Below are 19,792 nucleotides of genomic sequence, written 5' to 3'. Positions count from 1 at the left end.
CAACTTCTTGCATATTTCTTGTTTGTGTTGCATGTCTTCAAGCTACTATACAGTCAAAACCTTCTCGCTCGGGACTACGACGATGACGAGATTAGTGTGTCCGGAGGGTTTTCACCGGGTCACCCTGCCTGTCCGGCTGCTCCTATTCGGTCCATTTCGTCAAAGGCCTCGCCGAAAAAGAATGAAAAAGTGCATAAGGGGGAAGGTATCTCATCTAGACCCAAAGGAAAATCAACTAGCAAGTCAAATCCACTAGCAAGCCAAACACGTCGAGTGGCAACGATGTCGAATAAGACCCTGATGGAGCTCATGACACCCCGACTGAGCTATCCGTCAGGGAGGAGGAACAAGTTGAAAGCTTCTCGGAGAGGGGGGTCACCTATAAAGTTGACAAGCAGCTGGCCAGCATCATCGATTGCCACCACAAGAGATGAATATGAGTTCATTTTGACTTGTTAAAGGCTGGTATGATTCCCGCTCGACCCGTTCCTGGTGGAATTTGTGAACTACTACTATATAGTCCTGGGCTAGGTAGCGCCAAATGGTCATTATATACTTGCGTGTTTCCCCCAGATCTATCAACGCCATCAAGTTCCTTGTACAATTGATCTCTTCAATTTCCTCCATTTAGTGAAGGCCATGGGGAATAGCTATGGCGACAGTTTTGTCATGATCTAGTGTCGTGGAGTGACTGGAAAAATTACCGACCTATCGACAATAATCGCAAGTGGAGAGAAAAATATCTTCGGGTTCGCTTAGTGATGATCCGCGTAAATGGAACCGAAACCCCGAATTAAGTCTCGGGTGGTAGCACGCACTTGCGCATCCGAGTAGACTACTCGTTCTTAAAAGGCAGATCATCACTCAAGCGTACTCGAAGATATTTTCCTCACTACCCGCGATTATTGTCGGGTAGGTCCATAATTTTTCCAGTCACTCCATATGACAAAACTACCGCCATAGCTTTTCCCCATGGCCTTCACCAAATGGAGGAAATTGAAGAGATCAATTGTGCAAGGAACTTGATGGCGCTGACAGATCGGGGAGAAGTAAGCAAGTATACAATGACCATTTGGCTCTATTTGGCCTTGGACTATACGGTAGTAGTTCACAAATTCGACAGGAATGGGTTGAGCGGGAATCGCAGACCAACATTGAACGAGTCAAAATGAACTCCTATCCATCTCTTGTGGTGGCAATAGATGATGCTGGCCAGCTGCTTGTCAAACACCCACACACATGAATTAATTGTTTATTTTTATTGGTCGCCGCCCAGATACCGCCTAGGCGTCGCCTAGACCGCTTAGGCGCTAGTCTACCGCCCGACTAGCGCCTAGCGCCTACTGCAACCATGGCAAAAAGGAAAAGGAGAAGAAAAGTAAAAGAAAAAAAAAAAAAAGGAAAGAAAGATTTTTTACCTTGCAAGTTTTGAAAAAAATCCAGAGATTTCCGTTGGGTTAAGGAAGAGTGAAAAAAAAAATTAAAGGGATTATTTATAGGAGGTTAATGGAGTTGGAAGTTGAAGGGTTGGCTTGGTTGTGTGGAAGGCTCAGATCGTGCCATGTGTTCTTCTGTTGCATGCACACCGTCCGATTAAAAATTTGTCTACATGCTCTTGAAGACCAGAATTACCAGATGTAAGCCGCGGCCAGATTGACCCTTTCGTTGTTGAATTATAAGGAAATAATATTTTTCAACCCTCAATTTTATCTATCATCATTTCTTGTCTTCAATTGTTTGTAAAGTGATTTTTTAAAATCAAACCCTATCAAAATTCAAGGGCAAAAAAAATCAGAAAAATGGTCAAATAGGCCCCTAAACTTTAACCCAAAAGTCAATTAGGCACTTAAACTTTTAAAAGGGTCAATCAAATCCTCTTTAACATGTAAAATTGAGTCAATTAAGCCCAATAACCGGTAAATGACCTATAAAAAAAAGGTCATTTAAGTTCCAGCAGCCGGCGACAGTCGCCATCTCCAGCGGAAGGTGACCAAAAGGTCGCCTTCTCACCGGAGAAGGGAGAAGGCGACATTTTCTGGTCGCCTTCTTCGGAGAAGACAAAGTTTTTTGGTCGCCCTTCCACCGGAGATGGCGACCTGCCGTCGCCGTTCGCTGGAATATGCTATCGGCCGTCGAAATCTGTTGTCAGAACTGAAATGATCTATTATTACAAGTCATTTACCGGTTATTGGGCTTAATTGACTCAATTTTACATGTTAAAGGGTTTAATTGACACTTTTAAAAGTTTATATGCATATTTAACATTTGGGGTAAAGTTTAAAGGCATATTTGACATTTTTCTCAAAAAAAAACACTTTACAAATAATTGTAGGATGAAAAAGTAACAATAAGTACAATTGAGCGATAAAAAAATGTTATTTTCTTATAATTTTAGGAAGAAAATAATCATTTCCCATTTTTAATTAAATACTATAAAATATGATTAATATATTTATTAAATTTGATACTCCGTACTTGTTAATGTTTGAAATTAATTTTGATTACCAGATTAACTAGGTTTGTTACTTAAAATTTTAAAATTAATTGCCAAACCAAACCAATTTGTGAATGAACCAATTAACCAAATTATTTTAATTCAATCGATTAATTAAACTTTCTCTGAAAAATAAACTTCCTTAGTGAACATGTACTCGCGTTTAAATAATTTGGTTAAATGCAATTCTACGAAAAATTAAGGAAATTGCAATTCGCTCCAACCAAACGGGCGGTTAACGATGGTAATGAGAAAGAATATTGTTATGATCACGTGCTTATCACTAAGCAAAAAACTATAGCTCAGTAGCTCACAACGAAGGCACAACTGGACTTGGTATAGGCCTCCGCCCAACAATTCTCCACCTAGCAACTACCAATCTTAACTGCACTTGTTGAGACCCGTGAAATGATTCTAATATCACTTGTTAGAATCAAACACTTACTACTACGCCAAAAGCTATAGCTCACAGTGAAGACAAAACTTTATTTCTTTATATACTGCAACATTTTCAACAAGTAGGCTAGTGGAGTGCTAAACTTGACCCTTCACCAACCTCTGTCTAACAATCTCCTAGCTATCAATTACTAAATTTGGCGCATCACCTGTCTCCGCCCAACAATAAGTAAAGTTTGTAATAGGTAATTAACTAGGTTTGAAATAAAATATTGTTAAATGTGTCAGAGTGTGTAGTGTACTCATCTCACTGCCATCCTTCTTACTCCTGGACAAATATGTTCCAATTTATCAACTCCCACATGGACCACATCAAAATAAATACAACTTTTCAAACGCACAGAAAATCATCTCTCATTCATAGGCCTGTCATCAATGAATGTCCCTATCATCTCTCTTCATTTATTATTATTATTATTATTATTATTATTTTTTTGCAAACCTGTCTTCACTTTTTTTGCTCTCTTATCTTCACTAATTAGCACACACTGCGTTGCACTATCAGTTTCATGTCTTATATCCTCTCACAGCCTTCACCAGCCACTAAAATCCCATTTCTCTAAATCATATCCCACACCTTCCATGCAACCTAATCTGATTGAAAATTGAGACATGTAATGTGAACTCCTAGCTAGCTAGGTGCAGTGGTTTTAGTTAGTTTTTTTTGTTTTCTTTTCATTTCTGAAATGGGATTTTTTAGTAAGAGTTCATGGTTGGTTCTGCATTGCTGGGTTTTTCTTGTTTTGAGTCTGAGAGCTCAACCTAATGCTGCTTCCGAGGTCTCTATTAGGTTCTTGAAGACCCCTTCACCATTTTCAAATCAAAATTCAACCAAATTTGTTTTTCAAGTCCTGGTTGGAGACAACAGTAGTGATGTTTGTAAAGATTGTCCCACAACTTGCAAGGTCATTTTCTGAATCTTCATGCAGGATATATATGTATCTGTCTCTGTGAAATTTCATTGAATTGTGTTTTTTGTTCTAATTTTTCTTTTATTGCCTTTGAATTTGAGGTTTCCAGTGATAATTGGACTTCCCTACTTTGCATTGCTTAGATAAACTTCCACCTTTGCTAATTTTGTGTGCACATAGAACTGAAAATCAGTAGCATTTTCCTATATATTCTGGCTTCTCCCCAACAAGAATTGCACTGTATTGTAAAATTAATGTTGATTTTGTAAGAATAGTTGTTAGGATCAAGCGCTTACTACTACCGTACTACTCCAAAAGTTATAGCTCACAACGAATGCGCAATTTTATTTCCTTATATACCGTCACATTTTCGAGAGGCAGGATACTGAACTTGGCCCTTCACTGGCCTCTGCCCCATACTCCACTAGCCACCAATTGTTGGACTTGGCCCTTTACCGGCCTCTGCCCAACAACAGTAATGAGCACAAGAGCAAAAGTGGTTTTGTATTAAATGTTTTATGTCTGAATAAGTTTTCCTTGTAAGGCATGCTGTGAAATTTAATTTTTTTTGTATGTGTTTTTGTGTGTAGATGACTCTTGTATCCTTGTCTAGTGGACATCACTGATTCATTTATGTGTTGAGTACTGCAGCTGGATGACCACGTACCTTCGGATTGTCATGGCGGAATGGTTTCTTATGCAGCATTGCAGGATGGATTTCATACCTTTGAAGCTTGCACGAACGGGTCTCGTGGCGTTGGGTGTGCTAGCCACAACTGGACAGTTGGTTAGTTGAGCAGCTGTTTTTCGATCTATATTCAACCTTTTAATATTCTATGGATCGTGATCGCTCTATGCCTTTATTAATGTCTTCTTTGTTTTTTACTTTTCTGGTGTTTGCAGACACGGTTCCTCCTACAGCATACCTTATGGCCTCAACCTCTTTTACAAATGCTACAAATATTACTGTAAATATATCCTTCACCGAACCTTGCGGTTTTGGATGCTCCTCTGTAAATTCGTGCAATGTAAGTCTTGTTATACACAATTTAGTATCTAAAAGTTCTGTATATCGCTAAAGCAAGTGATATTACTATTCATAGTCTTCTTTTCTGTAGCTTTTTGTCTATGGTTCAGGCCAAGTTTTGCCAAGTACACTTCGTGTCATTCAGCCAAACCTCACATATTCTGTTGTTGTGAGTTTGCCGACAAGTTCTCAATTTGGAAAGGTGACCATAGTGACAGATAAAAGTTTCTGTACAGACGCTGCTGGAAACAAATTTACGAGGACAGAAAATTCGTCTTTAGTTGTACATTATGGTTAGTCAATTTTCTTTAAATTGCATAGAATTTTTCAAATGTTTTTTTTTTTTTTCGTTATATTGTCTATCAATTCAAGCGTTTTACATATGATGTTTGGTACAGATAGAAGAAATGTTTTGGTGAACTTGAGAACTCACATACCAGAAAGGCTACTCAAAATTAATGCAAAAACTAGGACGGTACTGGCAACTAATAATGCAAACAAGCTTAAGGTGTATTTATACTTCACCGAACCAGTAGTTAACTCATCTACTCAAATTTTGGGTTCTCTTAACACGAGTGAAGGATCACTTACACCTATTAACGGGAAAAGCCTTGGAAACCGTAGATTTGGTTTTGAGGTAATGTTCTTTATTTAGCCTTTTGTATTTACTAGAATATTATAAGGTCTATTGCTGTCTTATCGTTTTTCCACCATTTTAGCTAAAAGATATATCCAAGACGGCCATACTCACAGTGAGCTTTGATTCAAACTCAGTAATAAGCAGACAGGGAACCCTGGTTTCTTATGTTGGCCCAGTTACTTTTCTATATGGTGCGTGAAAAATTCTGAAAATCCTCTATAACTATTTCCAAAGAATTTAATTTCTGTTGTCTTATCAAAATTTTTTTTGGGACCTTCAGATTCTCAACGACCTACTGTAAGGTTGAGCATAACATCTACGATGAGGACTAGTGAAAAGCAGATTCCTATTGTGATAAACTTTATCAAGCCCGTCTTTGGATTTAATTCATCTTTGATATCTATAAGCGGTGGACAAGTCAAGAGGTAAGCGATTTCGAGTATTTCACACTCGGGATGTTTTGAACCCGGGTTACCCCAGGGATTGTCCCCATGAAGCAGCTCATTTGCCACTTTGGGTTAGTTACAAATTTAATAGTTTAGTGAAATAGTGGCTCGTTTTTCCCCAGCTTTCAGGAAATAAGTCGGAGCACATATGGTCTTTTTTTGCAAGCGGATGGTGATTTAGTTTCTATCAGCGTGCCCGAGAATGTTACAGAGGATGTTGCGGGAAATAGGAACCTACCATCAAATATTCTCCAACTGAAGCACTGTAATGTCTATATCTAACAATTTATATTGTGCCACCCAGCTTTTGTTGCTATATATGCCTCTGAAAAAATGTTCATTATAGTTCTGAGTAGCATCCATCTAAATTGGGAATGCTGTTCATCCCGACAATGTTCATTCATTTCAAGTGTGTTCGTTGATGAACATTATCCAAAATTTCGATGAAAATGACTTACATTTATGATTGGCATCTATTCAAAGGGTGTAATATAATGATTGCAATCTTGGTAGTTTCATTGAGAAAGTTCTTGATCATATGAACCATGCAATTACTTTTACTTCTTTTTTTTTTGGTTGCAGCATTTTTCCCCGATATGATTCTCTAACTCGGTGAATATATCTTTTTACAGATTCTGTACCCATGATATCCCGGGTTCTTTCAATCTTTGCAACCACCGCTTTTGCAGTGACAGCTTTTGTTGCGGGGCTTCTCACCATTTCGACTGCTAGCCTTCAGTCTATTGGTGCATTCTCGAGACCAACTTCACTTTTGACGTCTGAACCCACAAGAAGTGTTTTTGTAAGTACCTATTCTCTCAATCTCTCGTAACTTCTATTAGAAATAAAGCAATTATGTCTCGTCCTGATATGGTTTGAAAGCTAGGTTCTGCTAGTAGTAGCATTTTATATATATGTAGATGATAAAACGTGACTGATTGATTGTCTTTAAGATAAACACCATCTCAATGAATGCAATGTCGATACGTTTTCTGTTAGATCCCCGGTGTCTATTATCGAGAATACTCATATGTTATCATTTGGTGTTTCGAGACAGAGAATGGCAAGCCACATACAGATTTTTGCAATGTCAAGGTGGTTACCGGTTGTCTTGCCAGTTGAATACTATGAATTTGCGAGAGGCCTGCAGTGGAGTGTTCCCTACTTTAACCTCCCGTGGGAAACCGAGCAAATGCAGCAGTTCATGGTGGGATCGAGTACTCCATCGGGCAATTCATATAGTTCGAAAATACATGATTCTGGACTTTTCCATGGTGTTAAACCAGACCTAGAACACGTGGGCGTTGATCCAACAGTTTATGGGTTACCGTTAACCCCTATGGAATATGGATCAGTATTTGAGGTTAGAAAACATTATGTTTACAAAAACCTAAAAGCTTCTTTCCCTTTTGTTTCCTCTTGACGGGAATCGTTTCAATTCTCTCTAGCAGAGCCACAATGTTTTGCCCGAAGCTGACTTCATCTGGGATCCACAAAATTCAAACGGGTAAGTTTTTAGTCTTTGCCACATGGAACCAAACATATATATATTTTCACTTCGATTATTAATGTTTGTCATCTGAAATAGCTATAACTCTCTATTCTTTCAGATGGAGGGAGTTCGATAGAACGATGTTTTGGTTAGCTTTAATTTTTGGCAGCTTGCTCTTGCTTCACGCTTTGCTCCTTTGCATTCTAAAATTCCGAAAGGACACAAAAAAGAAGTGGAGCTATGGAGCTTTGATATTTCCAAGGCTCGAGATTTTTCTCCTAATTCTTGCACTACCCGGTGTTTGCAAATCCTCGGTAGCTCTAATCAAAGGTATTCCAATTTTCGTCTCGTTTGTTGATTAACTAAACTCTTTTGTTCATGACAATTGATAGACAAAACAAATGCCAAAAAGGGCTCCAAGTAGATATAGAGAATAGCCATGTACTTTATATTCTTCCATTTTGGGGACAACTTGAGACTAATTGTGGCATCGATATTATACTATTCTAGGTGGAATGTGTTCGGGTATAATAGTTGGTATTCTGCTACTGGGCATAGTATCATTTCTGCTGCTCGGGTTGTTCTTGTTCCTCTCGGTTGGCATAACTTGCGGGAAGCTACTTCAATACAAGGAGGTTCATCAAGTAGGGCAGAAATTTCACTGGTATCAAGAACTAGTTAGAGTAACCTTAGGTCCTGGCAAAAGAGGCCAGTGGACATGGAAAGAGGAGCGCGATTCGACATATCTAACCATTTTCGGTCCTTTGTTCGAGGATCTAAGGGGTCCGCCAAAGTACATGTTGTCTCAGATTGCAGGAGGGAATCTCAGCAAGCGTCGGGACAGGATCATTGCATCAGACGACGAAACAGAAGACGCTGAGGCTCCTTTCATTCAGAAGGTCTTCGGGATCCTGAGGATATACTACACGTTTCTCGACGCTGCAAAGCGAGTGGCTCTTGGGATCGTGGCTGGGGCGTATTTAAAGAACTGGTCGTCTAGGACGCCCACGATCCTCATGCTTTCCATCGCGGCCTTCCAGCTCTTCTTCATGGTGCTTAAGAAGCCCTTCATAAAGAAGAAAGTGCAGTTAGTTGAGATTCTATCGGTCACCAGTGAAGTTGGCATTTTCACTATGTGCACCGTCCTCTTGGATTGGCAATTCTCAGCCAGAGACGAGACGAGGATTGGGATCTTCATGCTCGCGCTATGCATAATTGCATTGCTAGCAGAAATGGCAAACGAATGGTACGCTTTATACAGGCAGGTAAAGCGGTTAGACCCTGCTGACAACTCATTCTGTGTAGGCCTTAAAGCAGCATCCATAGGATTCCTTCTGTTCTTCTTTCCTCACAGACTGATCAAAAAGCTCGACACCAAGTGCTCGTTGTTTAAGAGGGGCGGGGGGGAAGGCGAGAGCACAGAAACCACCACCACGCCTTCTCTCGATAAAAGCAGGAGTACTACAGATACTAGAAACTCGGGTGAGAAGTCGTGGGTAAGACAAATACGAGAGCTAGCAAAGTCGAGCTTCAGCAGAGAAGGAAGTCCGGCTGATCCCTCAACGAGCAGGACCGGGACGAGATGGAGTGACTTCTGGAACTCAAAGAGGAGTGGGAGCTCATCTGTGGATTCATCAGCAGATGCCAAGACAAAACCAAGAGGATTATACAAAGATTTAGAAGCGATTTTCGCATCCAAGTAGCCCACTTATACATGGAACACAACACTCTAGTCTTCAAATCTTGCATCTTCCATTAACACCATCCTAGGAGTTTACCTGCATTTATATACAAGTTCTAGATAGCTTTCAATAAGCTTGCATTGAACTGCAATAGCTAGATAAAGTACATGCTTGTGTGGTTAGTTGTTTTCAAGTCATTAACCATCTATATTCCACTGCAAATTACTCCCCCTCTTCTCATTTGTTTGTCATACAACTTGTTGAGATTAACAATAACCATGGCAGAAAGTAAAGAATGCATGCACGATTTACATGGTTCGGCAATGTGTCTACATCCACGTAAGTGAGGAAGGTTACAACTTACAAGTATAATATTTATATGCAACTGTAAACATGAACAAGTACAAATATACCAATGTACTATGAGTCCGACTCAATCCACTCCACTCGTATTCATTATATGATACATATTCAACAAATTTTCACCTTTGCGAATATGTCCCTTAGAAGAAAAGACATATCTCACATATACCAATGGGTCGGGGTAATTATGCTCGAACTTGTCAGTGGTTACTATTTTTGTCAACATGTTTGTTGTATTCTCATTGGTATGAATTTTCTGCAATAAAATCTCATAAGAAGCAACCAACTCTCTAACCTTATGAAACCTTACATCAAAATACTTGGTTCTGGTATGATATACTTGATTTTTATTAGCTAAAAAGATGTCACTTGGTTATCACAATGTAACTGAACTTCACTTTGCTCAAAATTTAATTCTTTAATCAAACCTGAAAATCACAAGCCACTTTAGCTACCTCAGTCATAATCATGTATTTTGTCTCAGTTGTAGATTGCAAAGACTAGGCTACAATAGACTGAACTGATGACCTACAACAAACAAAACCGTCATCAAGAATAAATACATACTCCAGTGTAGAATGTCTGTTATGCGCAAGGATGCAAATAAATTAAATCGTTTGTGATTTGGTAGGACAAAGACTTAGAATTTTGTGAAGTTAGTAAAAAAAGGAGTTAAAATTCTTGACATTTGTTAGTACATTTGAAGAAAATAAAGAATTAACTTGTTAGCATTTTTATACAAAAATTGATTTGAGTTTATTCATATTCTAAAATCAAATTATACTACTCAATACTTACCATATGAAGGACATGTATAGATAAAGTTTTAACTCATTTTATATAAAGTGTTTAAAAATTAAAATGTGTAAATGATTATTGGTACAAATTGGGCAATCATTAATTCATTATACCATGAATCATAATCCACCTTACCAGATGAACCACTAACATAATATTCATTATTAGTATAGTAAAAGTTCACATTTTAATATAATGAATGTTCATTTTTAGTATATTTAATGTTATTTTTAAGTATGCTACCTTTTTTTTTTTTGAAAGATTAAGTATGCTACCTAAAAATAAATATTCCGTACATTAAAAATAATCTTTCTAGTTTATTCAATATATTAAGGGTGTGTTTGGAAAGCAGGAAAATATTTTCTGAAAAATGAGTCATTTTCCAGAAAATATTTTCCTTTCTTGTTTTGGCTGCAGAGTAGAAATCTATCTTTGTGTGTTTGGTTCGTTTTCCAGAAAATAGGTAGGAAAATGGTTCATTATCCATCTATGCAATCTAAAAACGTAAAAGAGTTACACCTGCAGCCGAGAGGTCGTGGGTTCGAACCTCAAGCCCTTGAGTTTGTGCCGGTCAGCTATGGGTAACCTAGGCTGATTTACCTCCTTGTGGCTCTTTGCCGGCTAGGGTCACAGGGCGAGGGCTTTACCCACATACTCACATAGTGAGGAGTGGGGTTTACCTCGTTAATAAATCTAAAAACGTAAAATAATCAAGAGTCCGATAAGCAGTGGTCGAAGAAACTGCTGATCCAAGCCCAACTAACCCAATCCTTTTAGAACCAAGACCAGAAGTCTAAGAACAGTGGATTGCCCAGATTTTCCAGAAAAATCTTCCTCGGACGAGGCTTCGGACAGCAAACCACCCAATTTTGAATCCAACTTTTGCAAGATCAAATTTTGGAACTTGGAACTTTCGTCTCTAACCATGTCCTTCTCTGTTACACCCACTGCAAGGATGTCTCCTTTCCATTCAACCAAATCAACCTCTTTTGCAGCAAATGATATCTTGGGGCGTTCGATTTGATTGGGATGAGTGAGGCCAAGAGTGGCCCGAGCTATGGAGTGCGCCATACGCCTAGGTCTTCTGCAGCAGAGAGGCGAAATCGAGAAGGAAATAGCCCAGGCGGAGGTAGATAGGAATTTCAACAAAAAAAAAAAAAAAAAAAGCCTCCACTGGTTTCACGGAAATCGCGACTGATTTCCGTGAAACCAGTCGCCGGCTTCGTGAAACCAGTCGGCCAGACTGGTTTCACCAGTCGTGGGCGACTGGTTTCCGCGCCGGACTGGTTTCCGCGACTGGTTTCGGAAACCAGTCCGGCTGAACTGGTTTCAGAAATCAGTCCGTCGACGGTAGTCCAATGCATATTTTTTGTTTGAAAAATAAATTACAACTGAAAAAGAAGAAGAAAAAGAAAGAAGTATGATAAGAAGATGGAGATGAAGAGCAGAAGCACTTGGGCGGAAGAGTATAACAGTTCCGGAAAATGACTTCCCCAAAAAAAGGGGAAGTCATTTTCCTTCAAATGTGTTCCATTGACCAACAAGTTATTTTCCTTTGACCCCATTTTTCTTCTCCTTCTCAAACACCAAAAACCCGGAAAATGATTTCCAGGGTTTCCAAACACAGCCTAAAATAAATATTTATCAATCACACATACTATCTGTGGATACTCCATTAAATATATATGTTCATTTTGGTCCTTTTTGCTGGTTACAGTCACAAGACAGGATTTATCTAATGCACACTCTCGAATCACAAGACAGGATTTATCTAATGACACTCTCGAATCCTGACTGCGGGTTTTTCTCGTTGCCCCAAAAATAAAAAATAAATGAAAGGGCAATATCCTTTTATATATTTTGGGATTCTCAAAATGTCTTGCCTGATACTTCTTCATCACAGGAGAATTCAGCTACCAATTACCATTGAGAGGAAACAGAAAAGTGTAAAGAAATTCAAGTATGTATGCATCTCTTTAATGGCCTCACAGCCAGCTGATCCATGATTATAAACTAAGCTACTATCCATGCACTGAGAAGATGAATCCTGCAGCCTTAGTTGCTATCATGACAAACACATTTGCAGATGATTAACAAACACAGCAAGCCATGCAATTTAGATAATGCAGGACAACCCTATGTTATGGACTATAGTCACAGGCAAAAAAAAAACAAAAAAAAAAAAACCAATGGACGAAGAACCAAACCGAGTTTTCTTGAGGCCCCGAAACTCCCTAGTCCCTCTGCTGGGATGAAAATCTACTTGCCTTCCATTGAAACTGGTTCCCTTTTCTATGGGGTAAAACACAACTCATAGAATGACTAAAACCAGGCGAATAAGCTATAACCTGTTAAAATCTTCCAACTTACTAAACAATGAAATAACAGATAAAGCAATTCAATAATTTTTTTAAAAAGAATCTCTTCCAACTAAGAAGCTTTCCAAGTAGGAACAGCTTTCCAAATCTTCTACAACAACTTTCCCACTCCTGGCTCATCTTGCTTCTTCTTGGTTCTGCAAAAATAACTCTGCCCCAAAATGCATCACCCTACCAACAAGTCATTAAAAAAAACACTCATTGTACACAACTTTGGTGTTCAACGTGTTTAGAAGTCCAAACTAGAACAGATAAACACTCACTCCCATCACATTTTATAGGCCAGATTTCCATTCTGGGAATGTCCCAAACAAGTCGGTCAATATCAAGTTTACAATGTTATTTAATGTTTCAAAACTGTATGCATTTAGAACTTTTTGTAAAAGAAACTATCTGGCAAATATCCCAGAGTTCCAACTAAATTGAAGCAAAGTTGGCGTTCCTTAAAAGGCATCACTACTCAGCAACTATAATTCAAAATCTTCACAGTTGAAATTTCCCTTGATAATTGAAGTTCATACAATCATTCTGTATTCATTATCACCATCATGCAAAATCAGGAATAAGAACTTGTACAAAGGGATCTAAAGGCAGAGAGTAGAAGAATCATTAAAAGACCATATACCGAATCTTCTTTTAATTCAGAATTTATTTTGATGAGAAGGAGAAAAATCCTGTAACTCTCCTGCACAGTAGTTGATGATTTCACACAGAACATCCACTTTACCATATTTAAGTAACAATGACACCAAACAGAACACCAACTGAATACATGAGCCTGAGCGGCACAAACTGCAGCTGCCATGGGATAAAACATGAAGTACACCAAAAATGAACTACCTAAAAATGCAGAGAACCCAAAAAATCAGTGACACATACCCACTAAGATGACATAAACCCATAACAGAAAGGAGAAACAACAGGAACAGAGGTTAAATAACTGAGGCTATTTAGCAAATGCATAAATTTATACCCAAAAATAGAAAATCTGAGAGAACACAAAACCAAGACGCATGCAAAAGAAGTGCACAAAAATGGCTGAACTGCCCATCAAAACTAAGAATGCTCGCAATCTTAATAGATGAAATCAGGCAAAATCTCCTTGTCACTTCTATCCGAGGAAAAATGGGTATCATCAGGCAGTATAGAGCATTCAAATTTGGAACTCCACTGTATAGTAACTCAAAAAGTTTAACTTGTCACTACTTGTCTACTCCTTTGGAAGTGGACGCCCAAGGGGCAACGTTGTCACCATATTTACACAAATTACACTTGAAGGTAAAATCTTATTTTGAAATGTGAATATTGCATATAGAGCTCAGTACTACAGATAGTAACACTTGGTTTTGCACATCATGTGGCCAATGGCTCACACTAGTATAAAATGAATCAGAAAGAGTAACCTAATGTAACTCCAATGCACTGTTATATGGCTGACACTAGAGAGTATCTAAATAAAACTAATCCTCCACTAACAAAAGAAGCACTACATGGACGTTCAGAGATTCATGGTGACATAAATTATAAGATACCACCACATGCTTGTGAGTCATCCCTAGAGCAAATAACAAATGGTGATCTATGAACTGCATGCAGACATTGGAATGCCATACCCATGCTTGCACATCACCCCTGCAACCTGCTCAAGTTTACTCTTTTCACCCCATTTTGAGTATGCTTTATACAATATCCATAGTGTTCTCTTTGTCCAATCAAGATTCACCTTCTCCATCTCATCAAGAACATTTTCCATTTCAACAAGCCGCTTGTGTGATGAATACATAACCATCTTACAGTGGTATAGAGACCTGCAAATTCTCCATCCACCACACTCTGCACGCTTCACAAAATTAGCAAGCTTGTCCATAGCACTGTTTCGGAAGTAACATGCAATAATGCCTTTCATCACACCAATTGTTGTTACAGAGGTGTTGCGTTCAAATGCCTCATTGATCGAAGTTTCCATCTCTTCTAAAAGATCTTCTTTTGCATATAAAATTATAAGCTGGACATTCAACCAAGGACGGTATTCATTTTCTGGAATAAACTTCAGCAATTCCTTAACCTTTGAAACTCTATTCATGTTAGAACTTCTACAATAAGCAGATATCATTGTTCTAATCAATGAGATTTCCTTATGATCAACATGATCTTTGACCAGCTCATAAGTTTCCTCCATCTTTTCCAACCTACCTGCATATGCATATCCCCGCAGCATTAGTAAATATGTAGTAAGATTAGGCTCTATGCTGCCTGCATTCATAATTCTGAATGTCTTCTCCATATCATCCCACTTCCATGCTGTAAGATACCCAGCAATTAAATAGTTATATGTAGTCACGTTAGGACATATATTTAAATCTTTAATCTCGCGAAAGGTTTCTTCCATGTGGTCTACGAGCAATAGCCGCCCAAACACAGAAATAAGAATGTTATATGTTACTATCGTTGGACAACAGCTTGCTTCCTTCTTCATATCCTGAAAAACAGATTGACATTTCACGGCCAAACCATTATACATATATGCACTCATGAGCGCATTGTACATGGAAGTTGTCCTGACTCGCTTGTCAGCAGCTTCTCTGAAGATTTGTGATGCAAGTTCAACATTATGCAACCTTCCTGCCAAAGAAATAGCCTTGGCATACTCCTCTGCTGTTAGAGGATTGATATAGTCCATTTCTCTTCTCCAATTGACAACCTGTATTACATCACTTCAAGTAAATAAAAAGATCCCTCCTTAATTAACTTTTTTTCTTAAGTAACCATTAATAATACTTAACTTTTTTCTCTTAAGTTAGTACTCCAAGTTGGAATAGTAAGTAAAACCGATGCACATCAATCCTAAATGTACTTGCTTGCAGTAAACTATGTACTAGAACTAGACATTTGTCCAAAATGGTTTATCATTTAGCATTCATCAAAATTCAAACTAAGAGGTAAATGCTTTGACTGTGATTAATATATTCAAATGGAATTTCGACAATTAAAAGGAAATTCACCTCAATAGCTAATTGTGGGGAAGAATGGAGCTGTGTCAAGAGCTCAACTACAGCAGAACCATCCCTGTACTTTCGAAACATGGGAGCTCCTTTCTCTTCCAATACTTTATAAAAAGTTTCAACATCGCCGCCGTGAATCACCAGCTCATCCCTCAACTTCGATACTTTGTCTCTTAGATCATTCGCGAGTAATGAATCGCCATAGGTCCACTTGCCGGCGAAGAGACCAACGACATTCGGCCATACGTATTGGGAAGACGAAGAAGAAGAAGAAGGAGAAGAAGAAGAGGAAGAAGAATACGATTGCGCTGAGGCTCGGACAAGCGATACAACGGTGTAGGGTTTTGTAGGAATCCCTGAGAATTTGTGGAAAAACAATTCTGGGTATGTGATTTTCAACAAACGCTTCATAGTTGAAACTTTAGGAAGTTGAATTTTGATTAAGGGATTTGAAAAATAGGGTTTTTGAAGGGAGTTTACTCAGTCTCTTTGATGGCACCTAAAGCAGTCAAGGAACCGGAGATGGAGATGGCATTTTTGTTTGATTTTTTCTTTTTTTTTTTTAATACTTAGAGGTGATTTTGATGGCCTAATCTTTTTTTCTGAAAACAAAAACGACGATATTCTTTGGTAATTTTCTGAAGGTGTTCGATGCATATATAAAAATTACTTAATTCGTCGCCTGAGAGATTCGAACTCTCGCGGGGAAACCCCATGTACTTAGCAGGCACACGCCTTAACCACTCGGCCAAAGCGACATTCGGATGGCATAGGCTTAAATCTAGTATCCTTATTTTATTCCTCTTGGGTATAGTTGAATGGTTATATACCCATCTTACCATATGAATTCTTATACAAGCTTAATTTTAGTATAATGAGTGTTTATTTTTAATAATTTCTAATTACAATTTCGATTATAGCTTGTGGCATAGGTTAATTAATTCTCACCTCTCTTATGTAATTCTTGCGCTCTTATGTGTTGTGAATAAATATATGTGAAAACATTACTAAAAGAATTATAGTATGACAAAAAATTTTTTTTTAATCTTTTATAGAATCTTAGGAGGTGTATTCAATCAAGACTTTTAAAAATTTTAAAAGTCTGATCGTATTCGATCCCGATTTTTAAAACGTATGTTGGTATTCGATTAAAACTTTAAAAGTCTACTAGTATTCCTTTCAAACTTTTGTAAATTCTTTAAAAGTTTACTAGTATTCAAAAACTTATTAACTTTTATGTACTCTATCGTGAGTTTTTTACACTTTTGGTCCCACGAGTATTGCAACACTAATAATGTTGATTCACAACTTTCAAAACTTGCATAATTAGTCCACAAGTATCAATTTTTTTAGTGCAAATGGTCCTTTTGGTGAAATCTCAACCAATTTTTCACTGAAAAAATTTATTTTCCATTTATAGCAGGGGTATAATGGTTTTTTCATTTTCATCAATTTTTAATTTTTCGCACTTTTTGTCCCACGAGTATTGCGGCACTAGTAATGTTGATCCACAGCTTTCAAAATTTGCATAATTGGTCCACGTGTATCAACTTTTAGCGTAAATGGTCCTCCGGACAAAATCCCCGTCAATTTTTCATCGAAAAAGGTATTTCCCCTTTACAGTAAGGTATAATGACCTTTAATCGCAGTCAATTGTACGTGACTTTTTTCTGAGTCACCCATCTTGATGCCTAAAGGTGTTAGTTCTAGACGAAGATAGACAAGATTTTGTTGCTACTACCAAAGGTGTTCCATGGATATATTAAACTCTATTAAAATTTTACTTAGTACATTGATATTTTAGTATTTTAATGTTTATTTATAATCATCTTTAGTTTCAATATTTCATTTGTAAAATAAAAATCTTGATTTTAGTAGGTTTGTGTAGAAAAAATAAAGACAATGTACCATAGTTGAAAAGAAAAATTAGTGATTAAAATAACTAATAAAGAACTATTGAAGAACTAAAAATATTTTTTTTTCACTAATAAATGCTTTTTTTTTTTTAGAATAAAAGCCTAATTCATTAAATCATCAACAAGATAATCTTCAAGAAAAGAATGAGGGATATCAAACAACTCCCTGCAACTTGAGTACTTGACACAGAAATGGCCTCCCGAGCAACAATGTGGGCAGCACGATTCGCAGATTGCCTTACAAAACAGAATTCAACATCAAATCAACTATGCTAATTCTTTACTGTCACCTATTATTAAACCAAAAATAGAAATAAAAGTAGGACAATAAATAGCTTTAAAAACCAATTAAGAATCATTTTCCACATCCACATCACCCATCCTGGTATCTTTTAACCAGCTTAGGACTTCTCATATACTCATTGCTTCAGCTTCCTTTGCATCATCACACTTTTTTTTTTTTTTTTTTTTTTTGCAGCCAAGAACACACCATTGTGATCCCTTATAACCCAGCTGATAAAGAGTAATTCGCTCTTGTATTCATGTGTATAGTAATGTATATAACACGTATAAGAATTGCATAAAGAATGGAGAGTAGATAGCCAAAAGTGAGCTCCTGGAAGCTTTCTCATTCACTGTTACTCTTGAATACAATAGAGAGAGTTAGGAGGAATTAGTGAGTGTGTTTGTTTAGAGAGAGAGATGCTGGTGAAGCAATATGCAACAATGAGTCGAAGATGAAGTGCTGGACTGCCCTACTGATTCTCTATCCTGGACCCAGATTCTTCTGGTTCTTTACCACGGATGACACCATGCAGGTCTCGAATCATGGTGGAGAAGGCATTTTTGGTCGAATCATCTTGCTCTTGGATCGGGAACGCGGCCTTTCACACGATCCCCACAGACGGCACCATTTTGATATGGATTATTTCTTCCCTACCCAAGTGTATAGCAATCTATGTGGTAATGTCAAATAGAAGTAAGAATTGAGCCCAAAGAAGCCATTTTATTCATTGTTCTTCCATGGTGTAGAGAGAGTCAGGAGAGAATAGCTTATTGGGTCTTTTAGAGAGAGAGAGTGAGAGGGGGAAAAACCAAAAAGTCCCATAACTTGAAGGGTTAAAGCCCTTTTATAGGCTCATACCCGTACTTTATGTCGACATACATATAAAGTACTTAGGATCGTATACCCGGGGTATATTCCCTATCACCAACCAAAACCCATTATTTCATTGGTTTGATCTATAACAACGTCTGTATTCAATTTCAACCTTCCCACGTTCGATTTCTCCCATCTAACAACATTACCCGTAGCATGAGAGGCACTAGACATGTCAATAGCAACAGTCCAATTCTCGAAAAACAATAAAGCATGCCATAACATCAAATGAAGATCAAATGTGGTACCATGCCAAACACTTGCATTTCGGCTGCACCAAATGCCCCATCAAATCATAATAAATTTTGGAAGCAAATCATAATGAAGGACATCAAGGCAAGTAGATAACCAATCAGTAACCATATTACCCATTGCATGAGGGATGGACAACCCAATCAAATGTTATGCTCTCCCTAGCTTCTTGGCAATTAGCAAAAAGATGACATGCACTCTCATCCTCCACCCTGCACATATGGAAATGCAAAGAACAATCAACACGTTTCTTTATTAAGGCATCCTGGGTAGGCAAATAGGATGATGCCAGTTGCCAACAAAAGGTCTTAACCTTGGGTGGTTCATTTAAATTCCCGATTTTACCCCACGGGTGATCATATCGAACCAGACCCATTTGGCGTTTATAGCTAGACTTAACAGTGTATTCACCCTTTAAATCCCAATGCCAAACTCACACGTCAGGTGGCTTGCGGATACTAATTGGAATTTGCAAGATTAACTTTGCATCATGCTCATAAAAAATATCCTTTACACATTGAATATTCCACCACGTACCTTGCTCATTCAACAAAGAGACCACGGGAGCACTGAAGATTGTTTCATGCAACTCAGTTTGAACAAAAGGGGTGTTATCAACTAGCAACCAAGCATCTTTACCAATAATAGTATCCACACCATTGCCAATACCACGCCTACAACCATCCTTCATAATATTTTGAACTGCCAAAATTCATGCCAAATGAATGATAGATTGTTGCCTTCCTTAGCATAAAAAAAAAAAAAAAAAAAAAAAA

General features: G+C 37.9%; 2 protein-coding genes and 1 non-coding gene across 4 annotated transcripts; 1 reads left to right on the top strand and 2 right to left on the bottom strand.

Moving 5' to 3' along the window:
- The first annotated feature begins 3,444 nt into the window (after nucleotides 1–3,444).
- On the top strand, nucleotides 3,445–9,385 carry LOC116010330. 2 transcript variants are annotated; one of them, XM_031249683.1, is made up of 13 exons: nucleotides 3,445–3,855; nucleotides 4,513–4,648; nucleotides 4,765–4,889; nucleotides 4,980–5,181; nucleotides 5,287–5,525; nucleotides 5,608–5,719; nucleotides 5,809–5,953; nucleotides 6,097–6,239; nucleotides 6,607–6,776; nucleotides 7,032–7,337; nucleotides 7,426–7,481; nucleotides 7,585–7,796; nucleotides 7,977–9,385. In XM_031249683.1, exons 1-13 carry the CDS (start codon nucleotides 3,637–3,639, stop codon nucleotides 9,167–9,169), a joined length of 3,258 nt encoding a protein of 1,085 aa, XP_031105543.1. In that variant the 5' UTR covers nucleotides 3,445–3,636; the 3' UTR covers nucleotides 9,170–9,385. The 2 variants fall into 2 exon arrangements, with proteins under 2 accessions (XP_031105543.1, XP_031105544.1); XM_031249684.1 differs by having other exon boundaries at nucleotides 3,789–3,855; nucleotides 4,452–4,648.
- A 4,558-nt stretch (nucleotides 9,386–13,943) lies between these two features.
- On the bottom strand, nucleotides 13,944–16,359 carry LOC116004737 (pentatricopeptide repeat-containing protein At2g30780). Its single transcript, XM_031244902.1, has 2 exons — nucleotides 15,690–16,359; nucleotides 13,944–15,388 (listed from the first exon to the last, which is right to left on the bottom strand). The coding sequence occupies exons 1-2, from the start codon at nucleotides 16,098–16,100 to the stop codon at nucleotides 14,267–14,269; spliced, it is 1,533 nt and encodes a 510-aa protein (XP_031100762.1). The 5' UTR covers nucleotides 16,101–16,359; the 3' UTR covers nucleotides 13,944–14,266.
- Nucleotides 16,360–16,365: 6 nt separating this feature from the next.
- On the bottom strand, nucleotides 16,366–16,447 carry TRNAS-GCU. The gene has a single exon. It is a non-coding gene; the product is annotated as a tRNA-Ser (tRNA).
- Nucleotides 16,448–19,792: the final 3,345 nt, after the last annotated feature.

The sequence above is a fragment of the Ipomoea triloba genome, chromosome 2 (genome assembly GCF_003576645.1).
Source record: "Ipomoea triloba cultivar NCNSP0323 chromosome 2, ASM357664v1".
Classification (NCBI taxonomy): Eukaryota; Viridiplantae; Streptophyta; class Magnoliopsida; order Solanales; family Convolvulaceae; genus Ipomoea; species Ipomoea triloba.
Note: the sequence above shows the minus strand (reverse complement) of the source record. Positions and strands in the feature narration are given on the sequence as shown.

Bases quoted from the DNA above. Each gene is read 5' to 3' on its own strand.
- LOC116010330 (XM_031249683.1), top strand. From the start codon at position 3,637: ATGGGATTTTTTAGTAAGAGTTCATGGTTGGTTCTGCATTGCTGGGTT. The intron at 4,890-4,979 runs GTAAGTCTTGTT...TCTTTTCTGTAG, and splicing joins CCTCTGTAAATTCGTGCAAT to CTTTTTGTCTATGGTTCAGG. The intron at 5,182-5,286 runs GTTAGTCAATTT...TGTTTGGTACAG, and splicing joins GTCTTTAGTTGTACATTATG to ATAGAAGAAATGTTTTGGTG.
- LOC116004737 (XM_031244902.1), bottom strand. From the start codon at position 16,100: ATGAAGCGTTTGTTGAAAATCACATACCCAGAATTGTTTTTCCACAAA. The intron at 15,389-15,689 runs GTGAATTTCCTT...GATGTAATACAG, and splicing joins CCCCACAATTAGCTATTGAG to GTTGTCAATTGGAGAAGAGA.